The following is a 27,873-nucleotide window of genomic DNA, read 5'->3' on the forward strand; positions in this document are numbered from 1 at the left end:
CTATATTAGTTACTGATGACGTCATCGACGATTGACGTCCCACCGACGTCGCGTCGTCTCTTCCTTGCCAACGAACGGGGGATAAGAAGAGACGTCACATCCACCATGCCACGACGAAAAACAAAGAAACAAGAACTGCAGTCTGAGCTGGACGCGTTAGTGTCCAAGGCTTTGAAATGGACTGCTGCCCAAGTGGTCGAGTTTATCTGTGACCTGGGATTTCCTCAGTATGAGGTGAGTTGGGCTAGGTGTTCCAAGCCAATCTTTCTAAGCAGGAACAACCGTGAATGGTCCACTTTACCCATAGGTCTACACTCCGGACACAGTCCCTCCTGAAGGAAGCAGCGCTGTTGTGCTGTAAACTCAGCTAGAAGCCGTCTCTTTTATCAACACGTTAAAAAGCGACGCCTTCTCGTTTCAGCTCTGCTTTAGAGAAAACTTCATTTCGGGTCGCCAACTGGTCTTCATGGACATGTCAACACTGCCAGAAATTGGTATAACAGATTTCGAACACATGAAGGTTAGTCGTGCGACCGCGTGTCCGACGAAGACCGAATCGAATGTGCCTTGGTCTACGTTTTGTGCCGCCCCATCTTCGTTGGCGGTCTCTCTCAACATTCTGGTTGTGACGCAAATTGGCCTCATCAGTGGTCCTATTTGGTCTGGGTTCTCGCCTGCAACCCCTCTGGTGTATATTAGAAATTCCCGGGTACCGCTCCCAGGGTCACCAAAGCGCACAAGCCGGAGCACCACGACAAGGTATTGGACCAGCCTCAGTCATAGGACCGATTTGGGTCAATGCAGAAACTTTCCTGGGCTCTATCAATTTTAGGTTTGTATTGATGGTGTAGGCTCCCGCATACTGAACTTACAGCGGCATTACCTCCGTAGCCGTCGTCCATGTCTTGTCTGGAAGCTGAGCAATGTCAACACATTGAGGGTCGAGATGAGACTCCCGGAACAGGAAGTGAAGTTTATCATTTCACAGCCACAAATTAGACTCTTGTCTTGTCATGTGTCGAATATTTGCATGGTCGGGAAAGACCACACTAATACTTCCCCGTTTTCTTACTTTCAGACCATCTGTCATGCTATCGACGATCTGCTCGGTATCGACCGACTGACATCTGACCGGAGTGTAGGTTGGCCAAGGAGAGATCCTATGGCCCTCTACTTGGAGACAAAGACTAGGACCGGAGAGAGGATTAATGCTCTTGCCTTCTCAGCGTTCGTCGAGAAGTATGCCAATCAACTTCATACATAAACCGACTCCTTTAAACGTTTCGGATTCAATGTCTCAATATCGCTTCAAACCACATATCAAAAAGATGGTGAATCAATGGAGCGATGCGTCTTCCTTTAGTGTCACATCCACCTCAAACGAACCTCAGAGACCTACTGGCAAAGCGTCTTTTTGAAGAGTCTCAACCAACATACGTGGTAGAGGCCGAGTTAGGGCTCACTCATTTGCCCTATTGTCACATCCATCTTAGGTTTGTAGAGACCAAGAGACAATGCGCCCAATGGATCTTTCTGTCCACCTCAGATGTACTTTGGATACCTACAAGCAATGTGTCTCAAGCATCTTGCATAGTAGAGGCCCAGTGGGGAGCAATTTATTTGCTTTTTTGTCACATCCATCTTAGAGGGTGGTGACCAAGAGGGAATGCGCCCAATGGGTCTTTCTGTTCAGCTCAGATATGCTTTGGAAATCTATACGGCAATGTATCTTTCTGAAGGATCTCAATCACCTTGGATGGTAGAAGCCCAGTAGAGTACAACTCATTTACTTGATTGTAACACCCATCTTGGATGCACCGAATGTGCGTCTTTCTGTGCATGCACCTTAGATGGATGTAAGGGTCTTGACCACCTTATATGGAAGAGACATAGCAGTGAACTGCAGTGAGACCACCATAGATTGTACAAGAAGGAGCAATGCATCTTTATGTTTGGTCACAACCATCTTACATCTTAGAGATCCAGTAGAGGCCGAGTCATTTCTAGTGTCACATCAATTTTAGATGGAACAGACCAAGACAAACGAGACAATGCATCTTTCTCGTGGCACAGCCATCTTTGATGCAAGAGACCATATGGGGATAATGCGTCCTTCAAAAGGGTCTCAACCACATTAGATGGTAGAGACAAAGGAAGCAAAGCATCTTTCTTCAGTCTGACAGGGGCAACACGTGTTTCTTCAATGTCAGAACCCGCTTTGAATTTGATGGTAAAGACACAAGGGGGCAATGTGTCTTTCACCAGTAGCAGAACCTCCATCACTTAAACACTTGAAGGCAATGCAACATTTCACCATCTGAATCCATCGTATGATGGCAGAGACATAGTTCAATCATCATTTGTCATGTTACCTGCCTTAGATAGCAAAGACCAAAATAACAGGCGTCCTTGCCGCAGGAGACACTGCTGACTAATGGCTCAGATTGATGGCTTATAGAAGACGAGAGGTCCCCGCTTCAAGCCCCGAAGTCCCTGCGAGACTCTAGTGTACTGCAAGGGTGTCGGCCAGGATGAAAGATAATCACAACTGGCAACAGGAGCAAGTACCAATTAATCAAAACCAACACATGAATATTCCAGATATATGTCGTGTATTTGTAAACCTCAGCTGCACGATGAACACACCACACTAAAACACCTCGTTAACATGTTCATAAACCAAAAGTCTGTTATGACATAACACAAAATCCTGAGCTTTGTTGATATAAGAGTTGGAAGCATAAAGACAAGTAATGAAGAAATACTTTTAAACAAGTACCAACAAAAATATAGGCTGTCATTGAGCAAAAGCAGAGCAGACTCCTTATAAGAAAGGGGTCCGGTGAGATCATGGTAAAAAGAATTGGGTGAAAAATTGTCTTGAAATTCTTCCAAATTTCTCATCATATAATAAGTAACCTGTCCATCTACTACTAAAAATAGAGTAATAATTTTTAAGCTTATATTTTTGTTACAACAATTGACTTAAAGGTCTACCCAGTTTGTGTTCACTGCATTTTCTTTTGACCCGGATTCATAGTAGTAAGAGAGAAGATGTCCGACAACACATTGGCAAACTTAAGAACGGATTTACAAAACTGAAAAGTTTCAAGTTCAAGCTTAATTTTCAGATTTTTCTTCAAATGCAGTAGGCCTTTAAGCTGTCGAATCAAAATGCATTTTGAACTGGTCCCATAAAAGTTTAAACAATCTTTCCAATCATGCACAGCACGTAGATAACATGCCCTGGAGTTGGAAGTTTATCTTTAGAAAAGTTTGCCCATCTTCTGCCCGAAACTGGCAAATGTTTCCCAAACATTAGAGGGCAGCACTCCTGCCTTGAGCAGACGATAAGTGAAGTACCCTCCGCCAACAAGTGTTCCAAGACCAGTGCTCACCACCATACCATTAATAAGCTGAAAAGAAAAAGACTTCTGTAAATCCTTTGTTCATCATAGCCAAAAAAATTCAGGTCAGGATAACAAGTCAATTCATTGAAAGCAATGAGAGAGCCTCAGGCTAAAACAATTTTTGCATGTTGAATTCTATTTAACAAATACCAGTAGTGTTGGCTGTACAGTTAGGAAGCTACCCTAGAGCAAAGAGTCAACTTTCCCCTTGAAGACACTAGGTCACCCAACAAAGGTACAGTTGCCCAAGATTAACTTTTAAATCACTTCAATTCTAAGTTCTAAAACAGTTTGAAATTTATTAACTTTCATACATACTAAGGACACCAGGCCTCTATGGCTACAAATGACTATGCAGAGTTTAAGACTGCTGTGAATTACTTGAAGCTTGAAACTATTGGACGGACTAGTTACCTTGTCCTGGTACTTCTTCCGCTTGATACACTCACTGTATCGCAAACGGGTAAATGTCACCTTCAAGTATTAAAGAAAGCACATTAGTCATCATGTACAAGTACAACAGGGGGGGGGAAGAAGGCAGACAGTTACAGCTGTTAAAGGAGGCGACTAGACATTTCTTGAGAAAATGGCACAGCACACGAAAAGGAAAAGCTAAAACCTGTCAATATTTTGCTTTAAATGGCTCATCTTGGCCATGAATACTGGTAAAGTAAGCATTATTAGATACTTATGGTGTGATTACAGAGGAAAGGATCATTCTTGCGATGACTCACCATCGTATAGAGAGGAATCCAAGAATTTGGTATGAGTTTATTCATCAAGCTGTCAAATTTCTTCCTCAGGTAGTAAATCTTGGAATTGACCGATTCTCGCATCTGGAGGTGGAAAACAGTATTATACACACAGTAAATTTCGATTAGGATTCTGAAAAGGATTCTGAAACAACTTTTAAAGAACACATTTTTGTATCTGAACCTACGTGACCTGAACCAGAAACAGTCACCCGCTGTCTGTCTCTGCTCGAAAACACGAACCATTCTGAAAAATTTCTTCAGATCTTATGGCGGCGCCAGTCATTACAGCCTGTTCGCTGTAGAAGCTCACTCAGTCTGTCGTCAGTTGGAGATTTGATGTGAAACTCACCTCAATGTAGTTGTACATGGCCAAGTCGCAGATAGCATGAGCATCAGGACATCTTCGTTTCGAGTAGAGAGCCAGGGCAGCTTCTGCAGGGAAAAAATTAATGCTCTCTCAGTAAATTTGGGCTCTTTTCTCTTATATCATGCATATTGTAAAACAAAAGAGTCCCCTCTCGTCAAATTATACCACGATGCTATTCACCACAAAATGAATTTCCCAACAATTGATTTGACAGCCAATTGACAACTTACTTCTTTCCTCCTAACTTGACCTCTAGTAGAGCATAAAGCCTTTTAAAACAGAGCAGCACCATTCTTGAGCCTGATGTATATCAAATTCAATTCATCACATGCTGCTGATGTCTATTTATTAACACTACATCCATTGAAAATGGCTAAGAGGCATTTGTTTGAATGTAGATATATCAGGTGTAACACCAAAGAGATACCTTACCAAGGTTGTCATGACATTCGTCGAGGCATTCATCAAGTACCAAACAATCTTCAAAACCCTGAAAAGTAAAAGTATTGCTAGAGTTTGACGAGTGATCAAGGAACTATTGAAAACAGGTCTGTCGACTTAAATGCTTATCGGAGCTTAAGTCAACTTAATCTGCCGAGCAAGGCCAAAAATGCCCGAGCCTCATCAGGGTAGAACTATCAATAATTGGAAGCACTTGGCGAATCAGTAAGAATCTTATTTTGAAGAAAAACATGTTCTCTACTGAATAAAACATACTTTAAGGCTGTATGAACCAAATTCATTTCGGACTGCACGGCGAAAGACGGCAAGATCGCTCGCCGGTAAATAGAAATTCGGAGAAATTTTGAGGTGAGGTTTTCTAAGCGGCTAGGAGCACTGCTCCTTCCCTTAGGTGTCAATTGTCACCGTGCTGGCACTCCTATCGCCAATGATCAGCTTGTCGATTGCATCTTTTAATCATCATCATCATCATCATCATCATCATCATCATCACAGTAATCCTGTTGACTGATTGGCTCAGATTGAAGCAAGTTAACCAGAGCATTCGTCATAATTTCTAGTGTCAACTTACACAGTTCATGCCTTGTCCATAGAATGGTACAAGAGCATGGGCGGCATCGCCCATTATGACTGACTTGTCCTTGTAGTGGTGAGGCGAGGACTGCAAGAGGAAAACAACATCAAGAAAAAGTAGAACAAAAGGTAATTAGCAGGCCAAAAGCTCCATGACAGAATACGCATCAAGTGCACAGACATACTACTGCCTTACAACAAACTTCTGTAACCTGTTGGTCAAGCCAGAGAGACAACAGCCAAGATATAATTGGTGCATGATTGAAAGTGTGCCCATATAAAAGTCCCACTACTGATTAACACAACAACACTTTCAGTTGGTTCCGATAATGTATTTTTCTATAATAGGAACTCCACAGTCAACAGCCATTGAGATTCCTATAACTGATATAAGTCCCATTACTGATTACAACAACATTCCCAGTTAGTTCTGAGGATGAGATCCATTTATTGATATGAACTACACAATCAAAAGCCATTGACCCAGCATATGCTATAGCAGCCCAGTGTCAAGCAACCGTCCATATTGAGAAAAAACCTTTTAACTCATTGAGAGCCACTATGACTGCACCTGGCATTCTGATAAACACTGAAACATGCTTTACCTTAACTGAGACCATTGGGAGGCCCACACCACCAGATTTAAAGTAAGTTTCCTTGATGGCCTTCTCTCCTATCAATGGAATGGCATCGGGGAATGTAGTCGCGAAGAACCCCATCAGTTGCTCCTCTGTTTTTATAGCTTCGAAGTTCGTAAAAGGCATGAAGAGGGTTACGGTGAATGTCTTATCCAAGTTTGGCAGGGCGATCATCATGAATGTATTCCGTGGCCAGATGTGAAGGAAGTTGACCTCCATGGCGAACTGGCAACAGAGAAAACATGAAGTAATACAAAGCATACAGGTAACCGGCATTGTTGAAACAGGCAAAATTAAACAGTATATTTGTTTCTTAGGATGGCTCCAGGCCAACCATCTTTTTGAGATTTGACCTGGTCACCCCACTACTACAATGCAACATCGTAGCACCAGTTCCTTTGTCGTCATAGGCTGGGTATTGGATGCCAACATGATGACTACTTCATGTCGGTCCCCTGATCCAAGCATTCTCTGCACAGAGGCCTTACTTGGGTCCGGTCGGCATTGAAATGGGACTTCATGAGAACTCAGTCAGTTTTTGGATTTTGCCATTATATGTGTGATCTAATGATGGGAACTGCTACTGAAGATTGAAAGGCGACTTGGCAGCCGGCAGTTAGGTGATAATGCTCTAATGCCATTGGTCCATTTAACATTACCTCGCCCTCTTTTGGTGGAATACAGAACTCCATGTACCCGTGTGGAATGTACTCCTGGTTAAAGTCGAACCGTATCCTCTTCATCAGTTCTCGTCGTATTGTAGAGAATGCGCCATCCGTTCCGATAATCAGATCGGCCTCAACGTCGACTTTTTCATTGCTATTCACACTAAAGAAGAAACATAAAAGTGTCCACAAAGTGATATTATCTCAGATTTCTGGCTGTTACTTTGTCCTCATTAGACCGATATGATCTTATAATGATAATAATTATGAGACTTATATAGGGCTAAATCCAACTGGTTTCAGTCGCTCAAAGGGCTTCACATTTATATGACGGAATCTCGCCCTGTGCAACAGAGACTTATAAAGCGCTAAATCCAACTGGTTTCAGTCGCTCAAAGCGCTTCACATTTATATGACGGAATCTTGCCCTGTGCAACAGAGACTTATATAGCGCTAAATCCAACTGGGTTCATTCGCTCAAAAGCGCTTCACATTTATATCACGGAATCTCGCCCTGTGCAACACATTCATCAGGATAATTTGTGACGAGTTTTCATCACGTTAAGCTAGTTTTGAAAACAATTTGGTTCTTTCCATTCAATTTGACCTCTCTAATCAGGACACCTCTCTATTATGGAAAGCACTTGTCATACTTGAAAGGTTCTACTGTACTTCCTGTAAGCACAATTAGTACTTACTCTAAGAAAGCCAGCTGCCCAGAATCGAAGTGGCAGGAGACCAGTTTCTTTTCAAAATGGACGTTCACATCGGGAAGTTTTTCAGCTGCTGTTTACACAAGAAAGGACAATAATATCATGCAAGTAGACAATTCAATTCATTGTGTTCATTCATAAAAATCATTAATCAATTCTTTTACTGGGGATGGTAAAGGTGATAACAAAGGACTGAAAGCCAATTTGGTGAAGATATTGTACTTGGTTACTTCTAACCGACAAATTTTTATGACCGTGGATTTTCGATTTTGTACCTCACAAAAAAATACGACGCAACGATTTAGCAGTTCACAGTACCTGTCAATAACTCCTCATTAAGTCTTCTTCTTTCAACTGACATCAGAAACTGAAAGACGAAAAACCGACATGATGAAGAAGTACATCTCGTAACTGGTAGATGTTTCGGCCCAGAACCGACTTCTTTGAAAGCTTCTCACAGATTTCAAACCACTCATGGCTAATCTGGGCTTAATCATCAATAATTTCTTCACACGGTCACGAGGAATTTACATACCTGATCAGGTTTTCCATAAGGACTCGTCCATTTGAATCCTCGCTCGTCATGCAATCTGCGTCCAGACATTCGGATACCATTCTCAATAACCTTATCTTCCAATCCAACATGCTTCAGAGCCTGACGCCCTCTATGTGACAAGGCAAGATTGATACTCCTACCTTTGACAAACTCGCATTTCCTGGGATCTGCAGAAGAAAATTTAATAATGCTTTAGAATGAAGAACCCAAAACTCAAAATAACTTTTTTTAGGTCTGAAAACGAAGACATACAGTAGAAGAGGTTAAAACTGCATTATAATTATTATAAAGGATGTTTTGATAAAAAATAAATGACTAATATCATACCTTGTCGGAGTTCATAGAGATCAACTTGATACCCTCTCTTGGCAAGGAAACATGCATTTAGGGCTCCAACCTAAAAGAGGTCAATTATGAATGGGAAGGCAAGTCGCTTAAGCTGGTTATGACTAAAGTTATGTACTAGTTGGTATCTTGGGAGTTTTATTGATCTAGATGACCCATCAATATTAAGAAGATAAAGTAAAACCCAGGGTGATGCCAAAGGTCAAGGGCAACAATCTAACTTTGCGCGATATCTTATCGCCACACTGTGAGAAGATTGTGCATAATATCGCCACTTTTTATCATATTGGGAATTTAAATGTTATGACGTTAATGCCGATATAACGCAACAAAGTCAAAAAGAAACACTGCCACTGGGACCTTATGGAAAGCGAAGGTCCTTAGCTAAGTGTATGTTGTCAGCTTGCAGAAGAGCCCTTTGGCTGGTACCAATCACAAGGATCAGGAGTAGGCTGGACTGCATGCACTCTATTCTATGATCTATACACTGTCACTACACTACACTACAGTACACATTTCAAATAACCAGGGAAAAAATATCCCATTTGATTACCAATCCTGCGCCAACCACAGCCACTCTCTTTTTTGTTTTCTGTTGATCTCCGCTACCATCCATCTTAGGAACAAAACAGGCAAGAAATAATGAGATGACAATGCGTAATAAATGATTTTACGGCAAATATTTAACCAAAACAAAGGGAATTTCTTGTATAAGATTTGGTACTTTCGTGGATACCCTTCGCCAAACTTCTATAGGTATGATCCAACATGTCCAACACGGATGTGCAAACAAAGACTGTTTTACTCGACCTGATCAATGATATGTTGCAAATGTGGGGGGTTTGAAGTAAAAAATTACATTCCAATGCTTTATTGCCGTAGTTTTTTAGTTGACAAATGGTTTGTCTTTGTGGAAACCCAAAATAAAAGGTGAAAACGAAAATACTATACAGGGTGGCCCAGAATTATTTTCCTGTGTCCCATGAGTAGGAAACAGGTTATTGTACAGCTAACATGTAAAATATACAATAGGCCTACTCTGTTTTTTCCAGGATCAGGATGGCATCGACATCAACTCTTGATAGTACAGATGCTACTTTAAAGAGCATTTCGAACTCATCCACGGGAAAAACCAATGGGATTGGGAAGAGGTTGGATTTGATTTACCAGCAGTACCTGGTTAGTGACAGCAGCTTACCCAGCTATTCTGCCGGCAGTGCAAGTCTTGGTAGTAGGACAGTCTCTACGGCTAAAACAAGTTGTAATGATTTGCCAGATGATGGGAGCCAAGGGAGTAGACCAGTGGAATTAATAGTTATCAGAGATGAGTCTTCTATTGGCAGTTCTAGATCAGTCTATGGACGATCAAACCCAGGCTTTTCAACTGATACAAAAGAAGTGGCGTCAAAAAACTCGAGTAGACTGACTGTGAAAGAGTATGGTTATTCATATGAAAGCTGGAATTGGCCTGTAATACGCGGTGCTTGTACTGTCTTCGTCATTGCAACAATTGTGGCCTTAATCTCAGTTGCTATTGCGTTTATTGCCATATTATCAAAAGCCTGCTATCCAGAGTTCAAATGGTGGCAGGGAGCCGCCTTCTACAGTGTTGATCCCCGTTTATTCAGTGACTCAGATTCTGATTACAAAGGAGATTTGATAGGTCTTGCTGCAAGATTGGATTATTTTGTGGTGTTGGGAACAACTGTTATTCAATTGGACAATATTTTCAAATCATATCAGAGTGTAAATGGTCAGTATCACGTAACAGACTATGGAGATCTAAATGAAAATGTTGGAACTCTGAAAACTTTCAAGTCTTTTTGTGATGCAGCTCATAATTCAGGCATGAAGGTGATTCTAAATGTGCCTGTCTCGCAGACCAGTGACAAGCACCAATGGTTCACAGATAGCAGACAAGAAACTGGGACAAGTTCTTACAGGGATTTCTACATTTGGAATGACAAGGTAATGAGACTTTTCGAAGAAAATTGGACAGACAAATATCATGATTATGAAGTTGATTCTAAATATTGACATATTGCCATGCGCCTAGACTTTACCTGAATGAGGTAAAGTGATGTGCATTTACTATATTGATTGTAAGGCATTATTGTCTGTCTCATGATGCAGTTTTCTAAGTTGTCTTTGGAGAATAAACTTTTGTCTGCCGACCAAAATGTAGTCATATAAAAAACATAGCAAAATCTGTTGTGCTTTCTCTTTTCAGAAACCGCTTGACAGGAACTCATCATTTGATGCGATCGGAAACCAATATTTTGTGCACTTTGAGACGCCAGGTCAGCCAGCTTTAAACTGGGATGAAAAGAGGGTGAGAAGAAAACTTTAGAATCTCCCAAATGGTTGAATTTGTCCCTGTATCAGGGAATTATGTAACGATTAGTGATGCTGTCAGTCCTACAGGTTACATCTCCTTTGAACTGATGAAGCTGAAAGAAATTTGATCATTCCAATTCATTTGATGTTGAGAAGAAGATGGTCCCTTTCTGATAGCTATCTTTACTCCACATGATGATAAATTACCACATTGTTCAACCAATTTGTCACAATCACAATTAAATTTCACATACCAAAATGAAAAATATATACTGAGGCTCGCTTTAACTTTCATTTCAAGGTTGAGACAGCTCTCATGAAACAGATAACAGCCCTCTGGAGCCAAGGAGCAGATGGAATATTCCTGTCTGACCTCAACATGATACAGGCAACAAACAAAACCAACAGGATGTCTGAGGTCATCAGGGCATTCAGAACTTTCATGGACAGAGATCCAAGTGATGGAGGGGACACGAGGAAAGCGTCCCTGATGGTTCCCTCTGAAGTGCTGGACTTGATCCGTTCAGCGAACGGAGATGTGGCAGACTTTATGGCCAATGTTGATTTGGTCAATACTGTCGTGTCTATTGAAGCCAATGTGACATACTCCCTGATGGATTTTGTGACATCTCATGTTATTCAAGGTATGTTGATCCATCATTGAAGTGAATTTCGCACCGGCAGTTTTTTTAGCCTGCCTTTGCTTTTTCACAGCCCAAAAAATGTCCTTTGTTATTTTCTGTTGCGCAGAAAACCTAGTTGGCTATAAGCAGATCCCTGGGCCATGATAGCATGGAGTCGATGGACATTGCATTTGTCTACAGAACAGAATAGCTCAATATGAACTTGCTGACATCGATCCTAAAGTCTCCTTCTTTCAATGAAGGATAGACACACTATGCCGGTAGATCAGTACGCATATGAAGTGAACTTTAAAAAAAAAAGTTTAAAGTTTAGGGTTTATAGTCTGATATCAACTACGATATAGGTTATCATCCGACTTTCAGTTTAACCCCGGTCTGTCCTGAAACCCTTCAGTAGACCACAGATGAGCTGCTCAACCAGCGCTATAATCTGTGCATTTCTGACCGGTACCCATTTATACACCTGGGTGCAGAGAGGCAAGTAAGACAGAGAGACCAGCCTACAGTCTCATGCCGACAGTGGGGATCGAACCCGGTACCTCTTGACTGCTGGTCGAGAGTCCAAGCCACTACACCACAGCGGCTCAATATACCACAGCGGCTCATTACACAGAATTAATGATGATCATTGCTTCAGTGATTATTCAGTTGATTATGAATGATTCTAGTGTGTAATGAGTTTCTTTCTAACAACTGGTAGTTCTATTGCAGGTACCAAAGAACCATACCCCTGGCCATGTTGGCGACTTGGTAGCATGAAGACTCATAAAGAGATCTTGATTGGTACCCTTATTCAGCTGATAGCCTTCCCAGGAACTGTGGCCATTCAATCTGGATTTGAAATAGGACAGGTAAATGTAGATATGGTCAGAATGGCTCCCAGTTTTCCTTTTGTGATCATCGGTTTCCATGAATTTGATCCAAACACTAAGCAGCCAGCCTTCTTAAGGACAATTTTTGTGAGTGGAATTGATGAGAGTGTTCTTGATAGGGTGTTAACTCTATAACAGATAAGTTACATATTGGGAGACATGCTGATATCAAGAACTGATTATATTCGTTAATCCAGACTAGCTGATGGTGATAGCAAAGCAAAAGACATTAGCGTCCCTGGTGCTCCCAAACTTTTCTCAACTGAAAATAAACAAAAAAACATAAGTCACAGAAGACCAGGCATCGATTGGGCATTCATGTACTTGAAAAATAACTCTTATTTTTCAGCCGTCACTAGAGACTGGTGTATTGTTATGGAAACAGAGTTCCACCAAAGCCTTGATGCCATACACAATTTCTGCTGGCCCAGAATCTGCTGAGAAAAATCTTGAGTACATCCAAACGATCTTGAATCAGCGAGAGAAGAGTTTGGGACTGCGCTTCAATGGAATGACTCTCAATGATGAATTCGTAAAGGGTTTTAAATTCATTGTTACAAATAGGACTCTGATTTTACAAAGGGTACACCCAAGGTCTCATAACTATTACGTTTTGATGAATTACGGGGAGGCTAATATCAATGCAGATTACTCAAGTATTCTCTCATCTGCTGAGATTGTGCTGAACATGGGTGGTAGTTTAATGGGTTGGGTTGACTGGGACAAGGTTAGCCTGAAAACAGGGGATGCAGTAGTAGCGAGGCAGTCGAAATGGTCCCTTTAATTGGTCTGCTAATAGTCAATTTTCTTTAGACATAATTTTAGTGTCTCATCTCAAGAGTTTTAGCTCTGCCTCTTTTCATTAGTGGCCAACACATTTTCATTTAACACTAGAATGTTAACCCTTTTTGCTTCTGCTGTACGTATTACTGCCGGCCAGTAATACACCGTGTAAGGGACCGATATATACCGGGTGCGGTAAGGAAAGAGTTAAAGCAGGGTTCTGCTCCCTGTCCTTTTCAGAATGTGCCCTGCTTTCTAACTGAAACACTAAATTGGTGTTGTAATTCCATAATAGTCTATTTTATTTTATCAAGGAGGATGTAATGGTCCCTTTAATTGGTCTGCTAATAGTCATTTTTCTTTGGACAGAATTTTAGTGTCTCATCTCAAGAGTTTTAGCTCTGCCTACACATTTTCATTTAACACTCGAGTGATAACCCTTTTTGCTTCTGCTGTACGGATTACTGCCGGCCAGTAATACCCCGTGTAAGGGACCGGTGTATACCGGGTGCGGTAGGGAAAGAGTTAAAGCAGGGTTCTGCTCCCTGTCCTTTTCAGAATGTGCCCTGCTTTCTAACTGAAACACTAAATTGGTGTTGTTATTCCATAATAGTCTATTTTATTTTATTAAGGAGGATGTAATATGCAATATTGCATAGGTTTATAACTTCTCATTTTCAACGTCTTGAGGAAATCAGGGGTTGATATTCGCTTGTCTGGCCTTGCACTCTGAGCCCCTGAAACATATCCCCCTATTGGCTGAAGTACAGGCATACATCAGCTATAAGTCAGCACCTGAGATTAAACTGTCAACCTCAGTTCCAGTTCGTACTTCTGCTGATTCGTCATGATGCGCACCTCGGAGAAGTCAGTGTTTTCTTTTCTGTCTGCAGGATAAAACAACCAATGAATATGCAAGTTTGGATATCCTTTTACGACAATGTTTATGAAATGCCTAGAATCAAGTACCCAACGTTCCGATTGGGTGACATTTGCTTTTGCGCTCGAACATTAAGTTTATGTTGAGTAATGTCTTAACTTGGGTGTTGTGTGCAGGGCCCGAGAAGCAAATCTTACCCCTGATTTCCTCAGAATGAATATTTATGTTATTGCTTTATAGATAATCGAATTTAATAATAAAAATTGAAAAAAATTGGTTATGATTTACTGCCTTTTATTGCTCCGATCCTAACTTGATGACTCCCCTCCCCTTGCTTTGCAACATTGGATGAAAATTATCTCCCACCCCACCTCATTCGGCACTTTTTCACAATCTGCTACAATGGAAAAGTTATGCCTTATCAACCTAGACTTCCACAGCTATATACACCAAAGATGACCTCGGAATTTTTGAACCTGTCTTTCCATAGATTCTCTTATTGGCGACGTTGGGTGATATGAATAAAGACTAGCAAATGCTTTTACTTCAATTTTGTACAGAAAGGCCTAGTGTAAATGTACATGGAGTTTTAGATAAAAGCATTTGCTAGTCTTTATTCATATCACCCATTGTCACAATCACTCAGTATTTTAAGTGACATGCTTTCATTGGGACTCCTGATATGGCCCCTTCATTGCCAATGTCCCATTAATATATCATATAGTCACACTTTTAACATAAATGATGCCATTATGTAATAGCTGATATTAATGAGTTCAGTGACCCCAGTTTCATGTGGGCGTTTCATGTTCAGAAAAATAGTTTACTGGTGAACCAACATGAAAAAAAACAACTGCAATAATAAGCCCAATCGTCCTTTAACAATATTTGTAAATATTGGCACGTGGTTCAAGGTCTCACTAGCCAGTGGTGATCAGAAAAAAACTAGTTCTTCAATCTCGAGTGATTACCATGGATACAGATGGGCCTACTCTATCCCAATTGCTACTTGTTCAGATGTAAATGTCCGATGTTTTTTGTAAAGGGTAGCCCTGACGATTATTTGAGGAAAATACCAGTTTCCTCTGTGCACTTACGCGGTGAGCAGACCCCGCATGCTATTTATAGCTCAAGAGGATGTTGACATCGACTGGTTCCTGTGAGATTGCACATGTCCTCAAGGTAAAATTTCGAGGGCGACGTTGAAACTTGGCCAGATGTATTCTACAAGAGACAAGCTATTCAGAAATGTAAAGGTTTGTGTGAGGAGTAAGGTACTACCAAGTTTACAGCCGCTGGAACAGGGGTATACATGAAATGACGTCGCGTCATTTTTGGAGGCAGGTAGGTCTGGCCTCTGCACCGGCTAGTGAGACCATGCACGTGGTTTTGTTGACATCTCGCAAACTCACGCATAACAACCACCTGCGAGAAAGTGACGTATGACTCATGATGGCGGCCTTGGATTTCGTTTGACTACAGCCAAACTACACTCAAAATGTGCTGGCAACTGCTTAGATAGCATTCGTTTTATACTTTAAAAACACTGTGATTTACTAGCTAAAGCTAGTTCCAACATGATGAGATAGTTTTCATTAGTTTCAGTTGCTTTATTCCGTCCAAAATGTCGGTGGGCGCATCGAGTACGCTCACACAGCTCGAGGAGGATTTCAAGGAGCTTCAGCTTGAGGCCAGGTCCCTCGGAGCAGTCAAGGTGCTTGTTATAAATATCCTGCTTTCTTTGATGTATGGTAGGCCTATTATTATAGTGTGCATTGTAATAAACGGGTTCAAAATGCTCACTAATTTTCTATCCGACCCATAGATCTGCCCTGGCCCCTTGACATGATGGGACAGTGTCAGTGACACTGTGAGTGACTGTGAGTGACACTTGACAGTGATATGCGGGCACATCGTGCATCATTAGGCCTATGTCTATGACATTGATTGCCACATTATGACATGGCAACATCAACGTGATGAAGAAGAAGTCATATCATGAGAGTGGGAAATTGGAGTAACGTTTGTCGATATTGTAATTGTATCGCCACGTCGTGACCAGATTGTGCATTAGGCCTATATCGCCAATTTGATGGGAATTAATGTCCCAGCGTATTTGGCGATGACACACATGACATAGTGGTGATACAAATTACAATACAATACTGCACAACGTTTCTTCCAAGTTTATCAGGGCCGGGCAAATCCATAGGTGACAGGAGTCCAAGATGGAGGTTGTCGCCGCTGCCTCCTTGGAAGAGCCTCTCCGTTTTTATGTTATTTTTTAAAAATAGGGGATAGGCTATCTCGAAGTATCTGTGCCTTGTCTGGATATCTAATGTCACTGTATTGTAGGCCTACTGATGATGGTAACAGGACGAGATGAGATTGTGGTGATATAATGTACCCCCAACTTTCGAGTGGAGAATCCAGTTAATAAGTTGAATGATGCAAGCAGGAATGACTGATAGAACATAATTATCCATTGTGTGTCTCTCAGAATGATGAATGCTTTATTAATCTGCTTGTCTACTTTTCTGATTGTCAAACCAAGAGCAAACACAAGGCAGCGATTGTGTTCCGGATAGTCAGAAATTAAGACAAGCATATGAAAAAATAGCCGATACGATCAACCGAGTTCATCATTGGATAATTCAAGATCTGTTCAGCTACTGAATGAATGAAAGTTTCCTGGATAAGGACTCGAGTTTCAAAGGAACCTCAACATCATCATTCATCACTATCAGGCTTGAACTGAGGTATCGAATGAGTGGCCAGCTACACCACTGACAATGTCACAGCCATTGTCGGTGTTGCTGTCTCTATGGCCAGTGTGGATTCCAGAGCGATTATGCAGTGGTCAATTTATGTAAACCCTGTACCCGTCCTGGTCAAACGATCAACACTTGGTCAACACTGACTTGCAATCGGGGTTCATGTCTGGACCAGGATTTGACGCTAAATTCACCAAGGTCAAGGACTTGAATTGTTATATTGAACACCACTTTTTCCGAACGACCAAGCACCATCAATTTCAGTTCTTACCCTTGCTTATTTTCAGAGTCAAGAAGAGATAGAAAAGCTGACAGTTGATGAACAGCTCCGGGGGATTGACAGGGCAGTCTATTTACTCAGGTGAGGTGCTAGTTGATGTTGTTTCATCGGAGATCACCAATTTCATAAATTCTAGTTGAAATTGAATTGAAAATTGAATGCTTTACTTGATGCAGTCAGCATGGAAGGCTTGCCGCGTGATAGACATTGTCATTTCAGTGCCTTACTAATCTATCAATCAAGTTAAAAATAGCTATCCCGATGCCCCCCATTCATCCAACAAGTCCACAATCTTAAAATATTGCACAACCATGTGATATTTTTGTTTGTGTTACCTGGCAACCATCGTAACAGGCAATGAGTTACTGGGAGCCAATGACATGTTGAATGGTCCTATGGAGTAGAAAATAATTTTTTTTGATTGATGATGAATTGATTAGAACTTCGATCAAGAACCATGTTGACATGGGTTTGATGTTTGACACTTATTGTCTTGTGCAGTGGCTACCTTGGTTATGTTGATTTGAATGCTTTTCTCTCAGTAGTACTGCTGCATTTCTGAATTGAATTCTTGTGTTGTACGTATGATAGTTGAGTGTTTGTCATAATAGTAACTTTAGACTTACATCAAAATTCTTTTTGCGTAAAAAAGAGTGGACCTGGTTTAAAAGGTAAAAACACAGTGACATGGTATTTTGACTGGTCCAGAACTTTGTCGCAGAGGGACACTGTTAAGTGTTAAGGTATTTTTTGGCTGAAAAAGACGACTTTCACCCTTGGGGAAGGGCACTCTTGCCAAATGATTCGATGGAAATTTGGGCACACCACCATTTGATCTGAGGTGCCAACACCTTTGGTTTTGATGCCTCCGATAATTTATGGCCCTGAGTTTATGAGCTGCATGACTCTGTAGCTCAAAATGTATTGCAGGCCGAGAAACAACTTCATGAAAACTTTCTTCAATGAAAAAGTATTATTGGACCTCAGATTGCACAGACAAATCTCTCACAGCCAAACATCAAAGTTTCATTCATTTTTGAATAAAAAATCTCTTGGAGTTCTATCCTATTCAAGTTAGGATGTTATCAGGAGGATGCTGCATATATTGTGTGCATTCAAACAAGATCAGTCGGTAAATATTAAATCAACCTCTCTCCACTTATCACGCCAATTACTACTTGGATATAAAATGGTCACGCAAACTACTGCTTGGATTTCAAATGGCAACAAACCCCTCAGTTCATGTTGTGATGTGGTTGTTTTGCTTCATGATGATGACATGCTACATGATTTATTTTCAACTAGGAATATTGCATGCAGAGCTTGCATGACTAGTTCAGCTCAATATAAAAGGAACAGCAAAAGTGCAATGGGCAAGGGGTCAGAATTGTAGCTGAGTGATCAAAACTGATTGCCAAATGGCTGACTGCCAAATTTTTGGGTTTCCTTGGGCATGGTACTGATTGGAGTTCTAAAAAACTGGCATTTGCTTTTGATGTACACATTATTTAGGACAAAAGCCGCTATTGTTGTATAATATTAATAAAATATTGTTTGAGGAACTCTGACTGACCCCAAAATCAAATTTTTCATTGAATGAATTGGATGTTGTCCACAGTTATCTTGCACTTCGCACTTTTAATAAGGGAATCAAAGGTGGTTTTGAATGGGTGTAAAATGCAAGATTGTTATGTAGAATTGATCAATAGCAACAGGTCTTTTCCTGTTCAGGGACATCTTGAAGCCTGACTCTAATTGGTATGTTTTTTTGTTCCGGGGCTAAAATGGAATGTATTTTTTTTTAAGTGTTGTGCCTGCACAAAAAGCGTGGTGGAAAACTCTCGTCGCTCTTTCTTATCTAGTGACAAGAAATGGTCAAGCATGCACCCTGGGAATTGGGGAATTTGACATTTCAAGTGTGACACAACCGTGCCAATTTTGAAGTCCAAACCATTGCGATGATGACCCTTAAAAGCAGTTGGAGTCTAAAGATCTCCTACAGATAAGCCATGAGTGACTTGGCAACCCTAATGGACAGAAAACATTGGAGGAAATGACATGACATTTTTTCCCGTGTTTGCACTACTGGAAAGTCACCACCTTTCTCTTGGTCTAGCAGTTAAAACAGATTTTGATCAGAAAATAATGACATTCTTTGTGCTAATAGAATTAAACAAGGGCCTTTCATAAAAGTCATTGGAATAATGTTGAAATTATTAGGCAATGCTAAGTTTAGAATACATGCTCTTAGGCTTACACTGCTTTCATGTTGACCAAACAAACAGTTTTCATTTGTTGTAATATTAAATATGAATTTCTTTCACCTCAAGATATTTTCGTTCTGATCCGGTTTCCTTTAATAACATGTTTTTTAGTGAGAAAACATTTTGATCTGCGGATGCATGTGTTTGGAGAAGGATAGATTTGTGCAACTTGCTGAGAAGTAATTTATTTAGATCTTTAGCTCATTCGGGGAACTCCTGTAGTTAGTAGCCTAAAACGAAAAAACACAGATTGGAAAATTTCCAGCAAATATTGACAATTGTGCCAAATTGAATAATGAATGATTGTCTGTCAATATTGTTGGTAAACAAGCAGTATGAGTGTCATGGCAGTGAGAGGGAGGAGTTGTGTGCTACGTAAATTGAATTGTTATCATTATGCTTTGGGGTTCCTCACAGCCAATTGGCCTTTAAACTGCATTTTGACCACCAATGTTTTTGCACCTGCTGCATTTTAGAAAGACTAAATAATGAATCCTTGATTTTAGCTAGCCTATACATTTAAAGGGAGTATAAAACCATGAGGTTCAGGTGTCAAAACTGATGTGAGGAAAGAGGGGAGGAGTTGTGTGCTACGTAAATTGAATTGTTATCATTATGCTTTGGGGTTCCTCACAGCCAATTGGCCTTTAAACTGCATTTTGACCACCAATGTTTTTGCACCTGCTGCATTTTAGAAAGACTAAATAATGAATCCTTGATTTTAGCTAGCCTATACATTTAAAGGGAGTATAAAACCATGAGGTTCAGGTGTCAAAACTGATGTGAGGACTGATGAATTCTTGATTTTAGCTAGCCTATATATTTGAAGGGAGTATAAAACCATGAGGTTCAGGTGTCAAAACTGATGTGAGGACTGATGTACTGCTTATTGAGGAGGCCACATGCATATGTCTCATTGTTCAGTTGGTTGTTGACAAGATTTAAAAATAGTCAGATATGTCTTAGATATTCTATAGAAAGAGCGTTGACATTATAAGCTCCCTTGGTCAAGTATCGTCGTCTTTCAAATCCTGTGAATACCTTGCCGATGTGAATACAATTGTAGTTTGTAATGAATGAGATTGGTGTCAAATATATGAACACGCGAGAATTTATATTTGGAAATATCAGGGAAAGTCGCCAATAAAGCAAAGAAATCATTGGAGTGCATCTAACAAGGCATTTTATCTAATGCCATTTAGCTGCTACTTGTACTATGTTTGTTGAACTCCTATTAAATGATAAAACCGAATCATCAATGCATGATTTGGTCTGCCAAATTGTCAATGGGAGTTGGTTCAGATTGATTGTAGCCTAAAAAATCTAACCCACAATTCGACCCACCACCATGTCGAGTGGCCCAGCTTCGCTCCTTGATTCGACAGAGATTCAAAACTGAACAAAGTGATACTGGACGGATATTCTGGACCTGGTGACCCACGGGGCACCCCTGGGATTGGCACAGATCCAGGGCTAGACGGTTCCACATGGCTTGGCCGGTGTATGGGTATCGTGGTGGTTGGGCGATTGTCCACTAGATGGCAACGCTGTTGATTACAGTGGATTAGCACACAAATCAACAAGATCTGGAGCCATTTTGTGCAAAATGCAAAATTCTCCAACAAAAATTCGCAGAAACTGGCATGTCAACACTCAATTGACTTTTTCGTGGTATCTTTCACATTGCCAAGTCAAACCAACTGGTTTCTTGCCACGTAGACTTGCCCGAATCTTTTCTGTAAGAATGTAATGCACTCCCCACACCCCTCAATTTTCACTGGTTGCAAAAGATCAGAGGGGTGTACTGTACTGGACGATAGGGTCAATCGATTATTCGATAAGGCACAAGGCACTGTATTTTTGAAGAGTTGCAACATTGGTGAAATATAGATTTCCATACCTTCCCCATGTCATCCAGAATTGATAGTTGACAGACAGTCTGTCCTTCACTCCAGACGAGTAAAAAAATATACAGTGGAACCTCCCTTAGCGGACACCTCTCTATTAAGGATACCTTCCCTTTTAAGGACACTTATTTTGAACCCTAATTGGTTGTCTTCATTCATTTTGACCTCTCTAATCAGGACACCTCCCTAGGACAGAATGTTTCAGTCCCAAGGGTGAACTTTTAAAATAGAGAGGTTCTACTGTATTTTTTTTTGGGTTCTTTTTCATTGCAACATTCCTGAATATAATTGCCAGGTCGAGCTTAACATGACCGAACTTATTACCTGAGAACACAATACCTTCTCTTAATTGTAAAAAAATATTGACACAATGAAACTTTCTCTTCTTCCAAGTTTCAATATCGTGCCCCCAGGTTATCACATGTCATGTATTCTTGCATGGCTAATTACAGCCTGAAGTTCTTCTGTGGTTTGCTCATCGGATTCTGTCAATCAAATTTTTTCCCAATCCTGATTCTGATAACCACAATTGCTCAGTGTGATGCCAACACATGTTTCTGCGTATTCAGTCTCCGGACCAAGTCAGGCTACATATATTCCACTCTCAATTTTTATGAGCGTGATTATACAATGACTATTGCAGAGGAGATGGACCAAGTCAAAACGAAGGGTGGTGGGCTTGTTGGTTCATTTGGAAGAAATTCTAGACTTGCGACCACAGAATTGATTCAGGATATGATCGAGTAAGGTTGCAGAGTGTTGCACAATCAGAGTGAAACTGTGAAAGTATATCCAGTTGGCTGGAGCTCAGGGCTTGGTTGCTCTGTGGTCAAGTGAGCCGCCTAGAGCATTTGTAGAGAAGATGCTAACAGCAAACTCCCAGAAATAAGACGTCAACAAATTACCACATGAGAGTCGGGTGCTCATGTACCACTTCTTGATCACCAAGGTCAACATCTCACCAGCAACCTTGCAGTGACAATATGTAGATAAATGGCATATATTCCTTCAGAGGTATGTGGGGAGGCTCTAACAGAATTCCTCTGATAGTTCAGAATGCTTGTGGTGCTGTCGATCCTGTACTAGTTAATCCTCTTCAAGTAATGCTGCATTCGACATTCGCGATCGTGGGGAATCCCCTCGTCTGTCGTTACTGACCAACATTAGATATAAACCCCATGGGAGAAGCCATCAGAACACCGACAGCAAACAATGGAGATCCCAGCACATCGTTCAGTGAAGTTTGTCGGTCTAGTCGTCCATGGTAGTCGCTCGTTCCTCATCATATTACGCAATGTGCCCAAAATGGCATCATCAGCGATGGTATGCGCATCATGACTGTATAGCAGCATAGCATAGCCTCTGGCACTCGGTGAGTACGGCATACCTCTGGTCTCTGGTGATTGGCTAGTCGGGCCAATCAATGTAGTTCCTGGAACAGTCACTCAGTGAATCATGAATTATCTTAGATTGCAAATAAACACCCACAGTAAATGCTCCCATGCATTATTCTGTGGCATAGTATTGTGACTGTGTAAATTGTAAACATTGGACAACGTTTTTGAACAGGTTTGTGATAAGCAAGGTGCAGTACATTCATGGACGATCCAGCAAGGTGATTTGTTCAGGTTCTGCAGAGTGAGTGTAGTCGGCACACGTGCTAGGTGTACTCTACTGTTTTAGCAATAGCAGCTGCGTGTGCAGGATCAGGAGAGTTGGATGTACCATTTTAATTTTTGCTGTCTATTCTGCCGTTCCAAGTTGATTCTATTGGATGTCTGTCTTGAGTCCAATTTGACAGTTGGGGATTCATTTCATGTTCAGTCCACAGTTGTGCCTTTCTGAATAAGCCAGCTCCGAATCCAGTGTTCTCCTTTTTGACCCGTGTCCGTCATTGACCTCCTCAGATTTCAAGTGTGACAACCCTGTGCCCTACTCTATTGTCATTCAACGAGATAATCACAACTGCCTTATCCACTGTAGATGGTAGCAGTGGTGTTAATTTCCCGAGATATTGTTATGCTAGCTCTACTACATTGCCACATGACATAACCATTGCTACTACTGCAGCTTGGTAGTCTTGGATACATGGATGGAATACATGGTGCTGGTAGGAGTCGATATTGACTCCAATGCTTCTGGGTTCGCTGGGCATTTTACCAAATATCTCACTTACATCATTCACGAATGTATGTAGACTTGTCAGACTTGAGCTAGGCTGAGCTGTACTTGTGTTTCCGACTGGTCTTGAAGTTCCATATGGATGCATTAGTCTAGCTATTGAGACTGTTAGCACTTCTTGGATCTACTTGGAATATGGATGAACTAACGTTGACTGCATTCAAGACAGATTTATATTCAGTGGTTTTCGATTCAGTTTCTTAGGATTATGTGTTTTCTGCTCGTGGACTACTCGTAGCAGGAATGCGTGGAGGAATGGAACAGCCTACCATACTCAGCCCCAACGATGTTAGGCTGCTCTTGGAGGAGGAAAGAGCCATCTTTGGCTCACCGCTGGACCCAGATGATTTTGACACTCACTATAAGTAAGTTTCTAGGGCACCACTCTTTATTGCATTGCAGTTGTACCTTTTCCGTTTTTTTCATCCGTCAGGCCTTTTGACCGGAAACCTTGGCCGGTATGCCAAATGACAGGAACTGAGAGAAGAAAGCTCTTGTATATACACAGTCCTTGACACAGGAAGGAGCTCATTCAGAGACAAGTAACCACTTCCTGACAAATACTGACATTTTATCAATTGTTGTGAGAATCATTTCGACTAACCTTGACGGTTGACCCAGTGGCAGAAAGCAATTGTCAGATTTGACATAAGGACATGAGAGAGTGACACAGCATAGGGTAAAGCTGACCAACATGATGTCCTGTCAAGAGACTTGCAGGATAAGATGGTGGAGCTCATTAGAGAAGGTTTTTTTGTTGAGCATCGAAAGTGACATCAGATGAGGTGATGGTGACAGGTCCCTGCTGTGTGTCACGAGACACAGGAATGCAGTTGGTTACTTTCAGTAAATGTTTACTGTGACTAATGTGCAGCAACCCCTGCCTACACTTTTCTTCGTCTAAACATTTCCCGACATTTCATGGAACTTCTCCTGGAGATTTCCGTCCTAGAAAATTATGGTTTGGATTTTCAGCAGGATGTTTGAACAGTGACTTGTGCATTTGTAAACCTGATACTTTTTTGTTGGACAAAGAGTGTTGTTACTAAAATGTCCACAAAGGCTTATGTTTTCGCATAGAAATAAAGACCCGGGCATTAAAATCATTTGACACCTTGGTGGAAAAGTTTTATGTTGTGATTGCAATGTTTGCGGAAAAACATAACACTTGACGTGCCTGGGGGTTGTGTTTTGGCACTTGCAATAACATCCATAAATGCCCGCCAAATCCAACTCTCATCCTGCTGAAATAGGGGGTGAATTAAACGCTGTCAACACTGGGGGCTTAAAAATCTCCATGGCATGGATGTGCATACCCCTTCTTTGCGAGTGACCCCCCTTTGGGAGTAGTTGTCCCAGAACCTGTAGTAGGGTCCTGATGAAGCCCCCCCATCCCCACCCCTTAATGAAGCCTCCGCATCGCCAAACAGTTGGTTTCATGAGTATGAAGCCATCAGCTGGTAGCCTAATCATTTGCCTTCCCTTACCAGGGTGTGTTTGGTACAGATTGTCTCATAAGCCAAATCTGATTGGCCTTTTCATGGCGGGAGGGGGTGACACTATAATAAACAAACTTAACTATACTTGAGTTATCCTCGTTAACCCTTGTTTCAGCTGACTTGACTGGGATTCATCAGAGTATGGCTAATGACCCTCTCAATCCTATTATCACCTTAATAATCTTGTTTCCACCTGATTCACCTGCCCAGAAACAGTAGCCTAAATGCTAACCGATTATAACAGTATCCCTGGATACTTGGGGATATGATATTCTCCACGAGGCCGGCCCTGCCTGTCCAACATGAAGTTGCTACCCCACCAGATTATTAGCCCATAATTAGGAAAGCTGCATGCTGACAGAAAATTGCAATCACACTCTAGACATTTTTGCATCTTGGTTCAGGACTGCCGTGTTTTGTACTGCTCTTGGCAACTGAAAATATGGGTTGTGACACTAGTTGAGCTTTCGTTCGAGAATGTTTGGCCCCCCAGAAGCAACCCAGTTTCCGCTGTTGATACGAATACAAGGGCAGAAAATGCACAGTCTGAAAACGTCAGGGCACATTGCCTTGCTTTTAGATAAAAGAAGGAAAATGCTTTGGTCACTAATGTTAATAGATATGGTTCTGGGCTCCTAAATAGAAAAATATGAAAAAAGCAAAAGCAGACTGCTGGAGATTTGATCAGGATGAGTTGCAGTCTCATCTTGACTGTCTGTCTACTGTTAGTCTGTTTCCATGGCAATATTGGTGGTGGTCATCTGTCAGCAACAACGTGGTGATTGTCCATTACGTGAGGGATCTATTCGTGGACGAGAGATGACATCAGATGACAAGATAGAGCAGACGAGGGGTTATAACTCAAGCGTTGCTGAGCTGATGACAATACAAATGATGGGCAGAGTTGGGTCAAGAATTCGGTTAAATAGTTGTTTTCCAGATTGTCAGAGAACTGTTAATGATATTGACATTCTTTATCAAATCTGTGAACGATGGAAGAAAACTGATGCATGATTTCATGTAGAGTTGGACATTGGGCCATCGCTGTCTCCATCATGTTCGTGTCCTCGAGCAAGGCACAAAACCCTGGCAAGTGCAGCCTTATATTCAGTATGTTGCCACTGTCACAATGATCAAGGCCACCTCATCCATTCTGTGGCAATCCTCGATGACACATTCGGTGTCAATGTCACTGCGTATTATTTGATTAGTTACTGATCCGTCCTGCAGTTGATGCGTTGAAGCACTCTTAACCTCCTCTTTGCATTACTTCCTCTGCAGGCGTGGAAGTCATCCGCACGTTTCATCCCCGAAGGACGCTCGCTGTCTCCTGTGCCCAGTGATGACGCATCCTTTCCTTCAGATCATCATTTATTGGCTGCAATGACACTGTGCACCTGATCTTACCACACTCCGCGACTGCTGCAAATTCTCCTATGCATGGTCCTTGATGGCATAGCACTGATTGTGATGCAAGGGGACCAAGTTGTGATGTGTTGGCACTGCTCCTCAGAACTTATCTCAACCATTTGCACCATCAAGTGGTCCTGTCATTTTGTAGGCTGTGACATGGATGCTTTTGTCATTGAACTGTGCATCAGTACAAGCACGCCTGTGCTTCTGCCAACGTCCTTCTGGCCTTGACGAATCTGGGCCGAGGCCACATAGCACTTTTTGTGCTGGTGTGCATGCAGAGACAACACGGGGGCATACAGGTTCCCTGTGCCAAGTGCAAAGGAATAAGAATAACCAAGACAAGGAATGAGACCTGGGGGGTCAAGATGCATGATGCCATGATAGAGGCTGTAACACTATTGTCACATCAGTATTATGATTCTGTAACGACCAGCAACGCTGTGCTATCGTCCTTGGTGACACATTGCCCATTATTTCATAATCCCTCCTGCATCGGAACAGCTAACTTTGTTACTTCATACATTGCCTGCTGTGCCACAATTTCGTCGAAATTGTCACCAAGGACAGACGTGCTTTTGGTGACGCATCTCTTTGTCATTGTAGCGTGCTCTTATCTTATCTGTTCATGGTTGGTTTAAATACGTCTAGTATCGATCTAGGGTCTCGTCTCGGCGATCTTTATTAAATTTTGTCATCAACATGAGAATGTTCATACGATTCTTCTGCATATTTTCTGAGTCACAGTCTGTTCAAATAATCGAATCAGTGACGATATTTCCCCATTATGTAACGATAATCAGTTTAATATCATCTCATGAGTTAATTATTGGGCATGTTTTGTCCAGTAAATGAATTTATGGAATTTGATAAGTGCTCATCAGTCAGTAGAATGACAAGTGATGTCATTAATGACTTGACTGGGCGGGTTTCTAACTGCTGCATGGACATTTCATCATTGTCCCAAAGGTCAGTTTAGGCCGGTGTTTCCTTGTCATTTCTCTTCTTTGTGTTATGGTCTTGTCATCAAACTTGCTATCTTCATCGGGATATCATTGGAAGAAGTGAAAATGAACATAGCGGGTTCATTCTGTGCTGAATATACTCCAGTTACCCGCTAAATCTGCCAACGGTTGTTCTTCAATGCACTGAAGAGAAATATGCTTTGAGGTGCAACGGCAGGCTGTAGTACACATTATACTGCAGACCAAGTGTATGGGCGGTTATTTCCGCATAAATAGAGGTTGTCTCAAATAGACATTTTATGTCGTGTTATGACTCGAATAGACGTTTGGTGGCGCTTTTCAAATAGACATACACTCAAATAGACGTTTGGTGGCGCTCGTATCTCAAATAAACATATATTGTCGTGTTTTCTGATTTGTGCGTATAACTCAAATAGACGTTTGGTGGCGCTTTTCAAATAGACATACACTCAAATAGACGTTTGGTGGCGCTCGTATCTCAAATAAACATATTGTCGTGTTTTCTGATTTTTGTGTATAACTCAAATAGACGTTTGGTGGCGCTTTTCAAATAGACATACACTCAAATA

General features: G+C 41.4%; 3 protein-coding genes across 9 annotated transcripts in view; 2 read left to right on the top strand and 1 right to left on the bottom strand.

The window, feature by feature from the left end:
- Positions 1-2,602: 2,602 nt before the first annotated feature.
- LOC135484088 (kynurenine 3-monooxygenase-like) lies at positions 2,603-9,242 on the bottom strand. 2 transcript variants are annotated; one of them, XM_064765194.1, is made up of 13 exons: positions 9,038-9,242; positions 8,467-8,536; positions 8,119-8,306; positions 7,902-7,950; positions 7,569-7,656; positions 6,865-7,033; positions 6,173-6,430; positions 5,566-5,655; positions 4,965-5,022; positions 4,515-4,597; positions 4,145-4,246; positions 3,825-3,884; positions 2,603-3,416 (listed from the first exon to the last, which is right to left on the bottom strand). In XM_064765194.1, exons 1-13 carry the CDS (start codon positions 9,098-9,100, stop codon positions 3,267-3,269), a joined length of 1,428 nt encoding a protein of 475 aa, XP_064621264.1. In that variant the 5' UTR covers positions 9,101-9,242; the 3' UTR covers positions 2,603-3,266. The 2 variants fall into 2 exon arrangements, with proteins under 2 accessions (XP_064621264.1, XP_064621266.1); XM_064765196.1 differs by lacking the exon at positions 8,467-8,536 and having other exon boundaries at positions 9,038-9,103.
- A 3-nt stretch (positions 9,243-9,245) lies between these two features.
- Positions 9,246-14,318, top strand: LOC135484087 (amino acid transporter heavy chain SLC3A1-like). Of its 3 annotated transcripts, none has more exons than XM_064765193.1 (6): positions 9,246-9,331; positions 9,537-10,452; positions 10,715-10,816; positions 11,123-11,465; positions 12,177-12,316; positions 12,687-14,318. In XM_064765193.1, the coding sequence occupies exons 2-6, from the start codon at positions 9,544-9,546 to the stop codon at positions 13,119-13,121; spliced, it is 1,929 nt and encodes a 642-aa protein (XP_064621263.1). In that variant the 5' UTR covers positions 9,246-9,331; positions 9,537-9,543; the 3' UTR covers positions 13,122-14,318. The 3 variants fall into 3 exon arrangements, with proteins under 3 accessions (XP_064621263.1, XP_064621261.1, XP_064621262.1); XM_064765191.1 differs by having other exon boundaries at positions 9,252-9,414; XM_064765192.1 differs by lacking the exon at positions 9,246-9,331 and having other exon boundaries at positions 9,429-10,452.
- Positions 14,319-15,459: 1,141 nt separating this feature from the next.
- LOC135484086 (serine/threonine-protein phosphatase 4 regulatory subunit 4-like) overlaps positions 15,460-27,873 on the top strand; it is a 75,222-nt gene continuing 62,808 nt past the window's right edge. For 3 of the 4 annotated variants that reach the window (XM_064765188.1, XM_064765187.1, XM_064765190.1), the window contains exons 1-2: positions 15,460-15,714; positions 17,062-17,135. In XM_064765188.1, the coding sequence (XP_064621258.1) occupies positions 15,625-15,714; positions 17,062-17,135 (164 nt within the window). In that variant the 5' untranslated portion in view covers positions 15,460-15,624. Of the gene's footprint in view, positions 15,715-17,061; positions 17,136-22,710; positions 23,772-27,873 lie in introns of those variants that run through there. The other variant, XM_064765189.1, reaches the window with a different exon arrangement.

Source organism: Lineus longissimus, chromosome 3, assembly GCF_910592395.1.
Source record: "Lineus longissimus chromosome 3, tnLinLong1.2, whole genome shotgun sequence".
NCBI lineage: Eukaryota > Metazoa > Nemertea > Pilidiophora > Heteronemertea > Lineidae > Lineus > Lineus longissimus.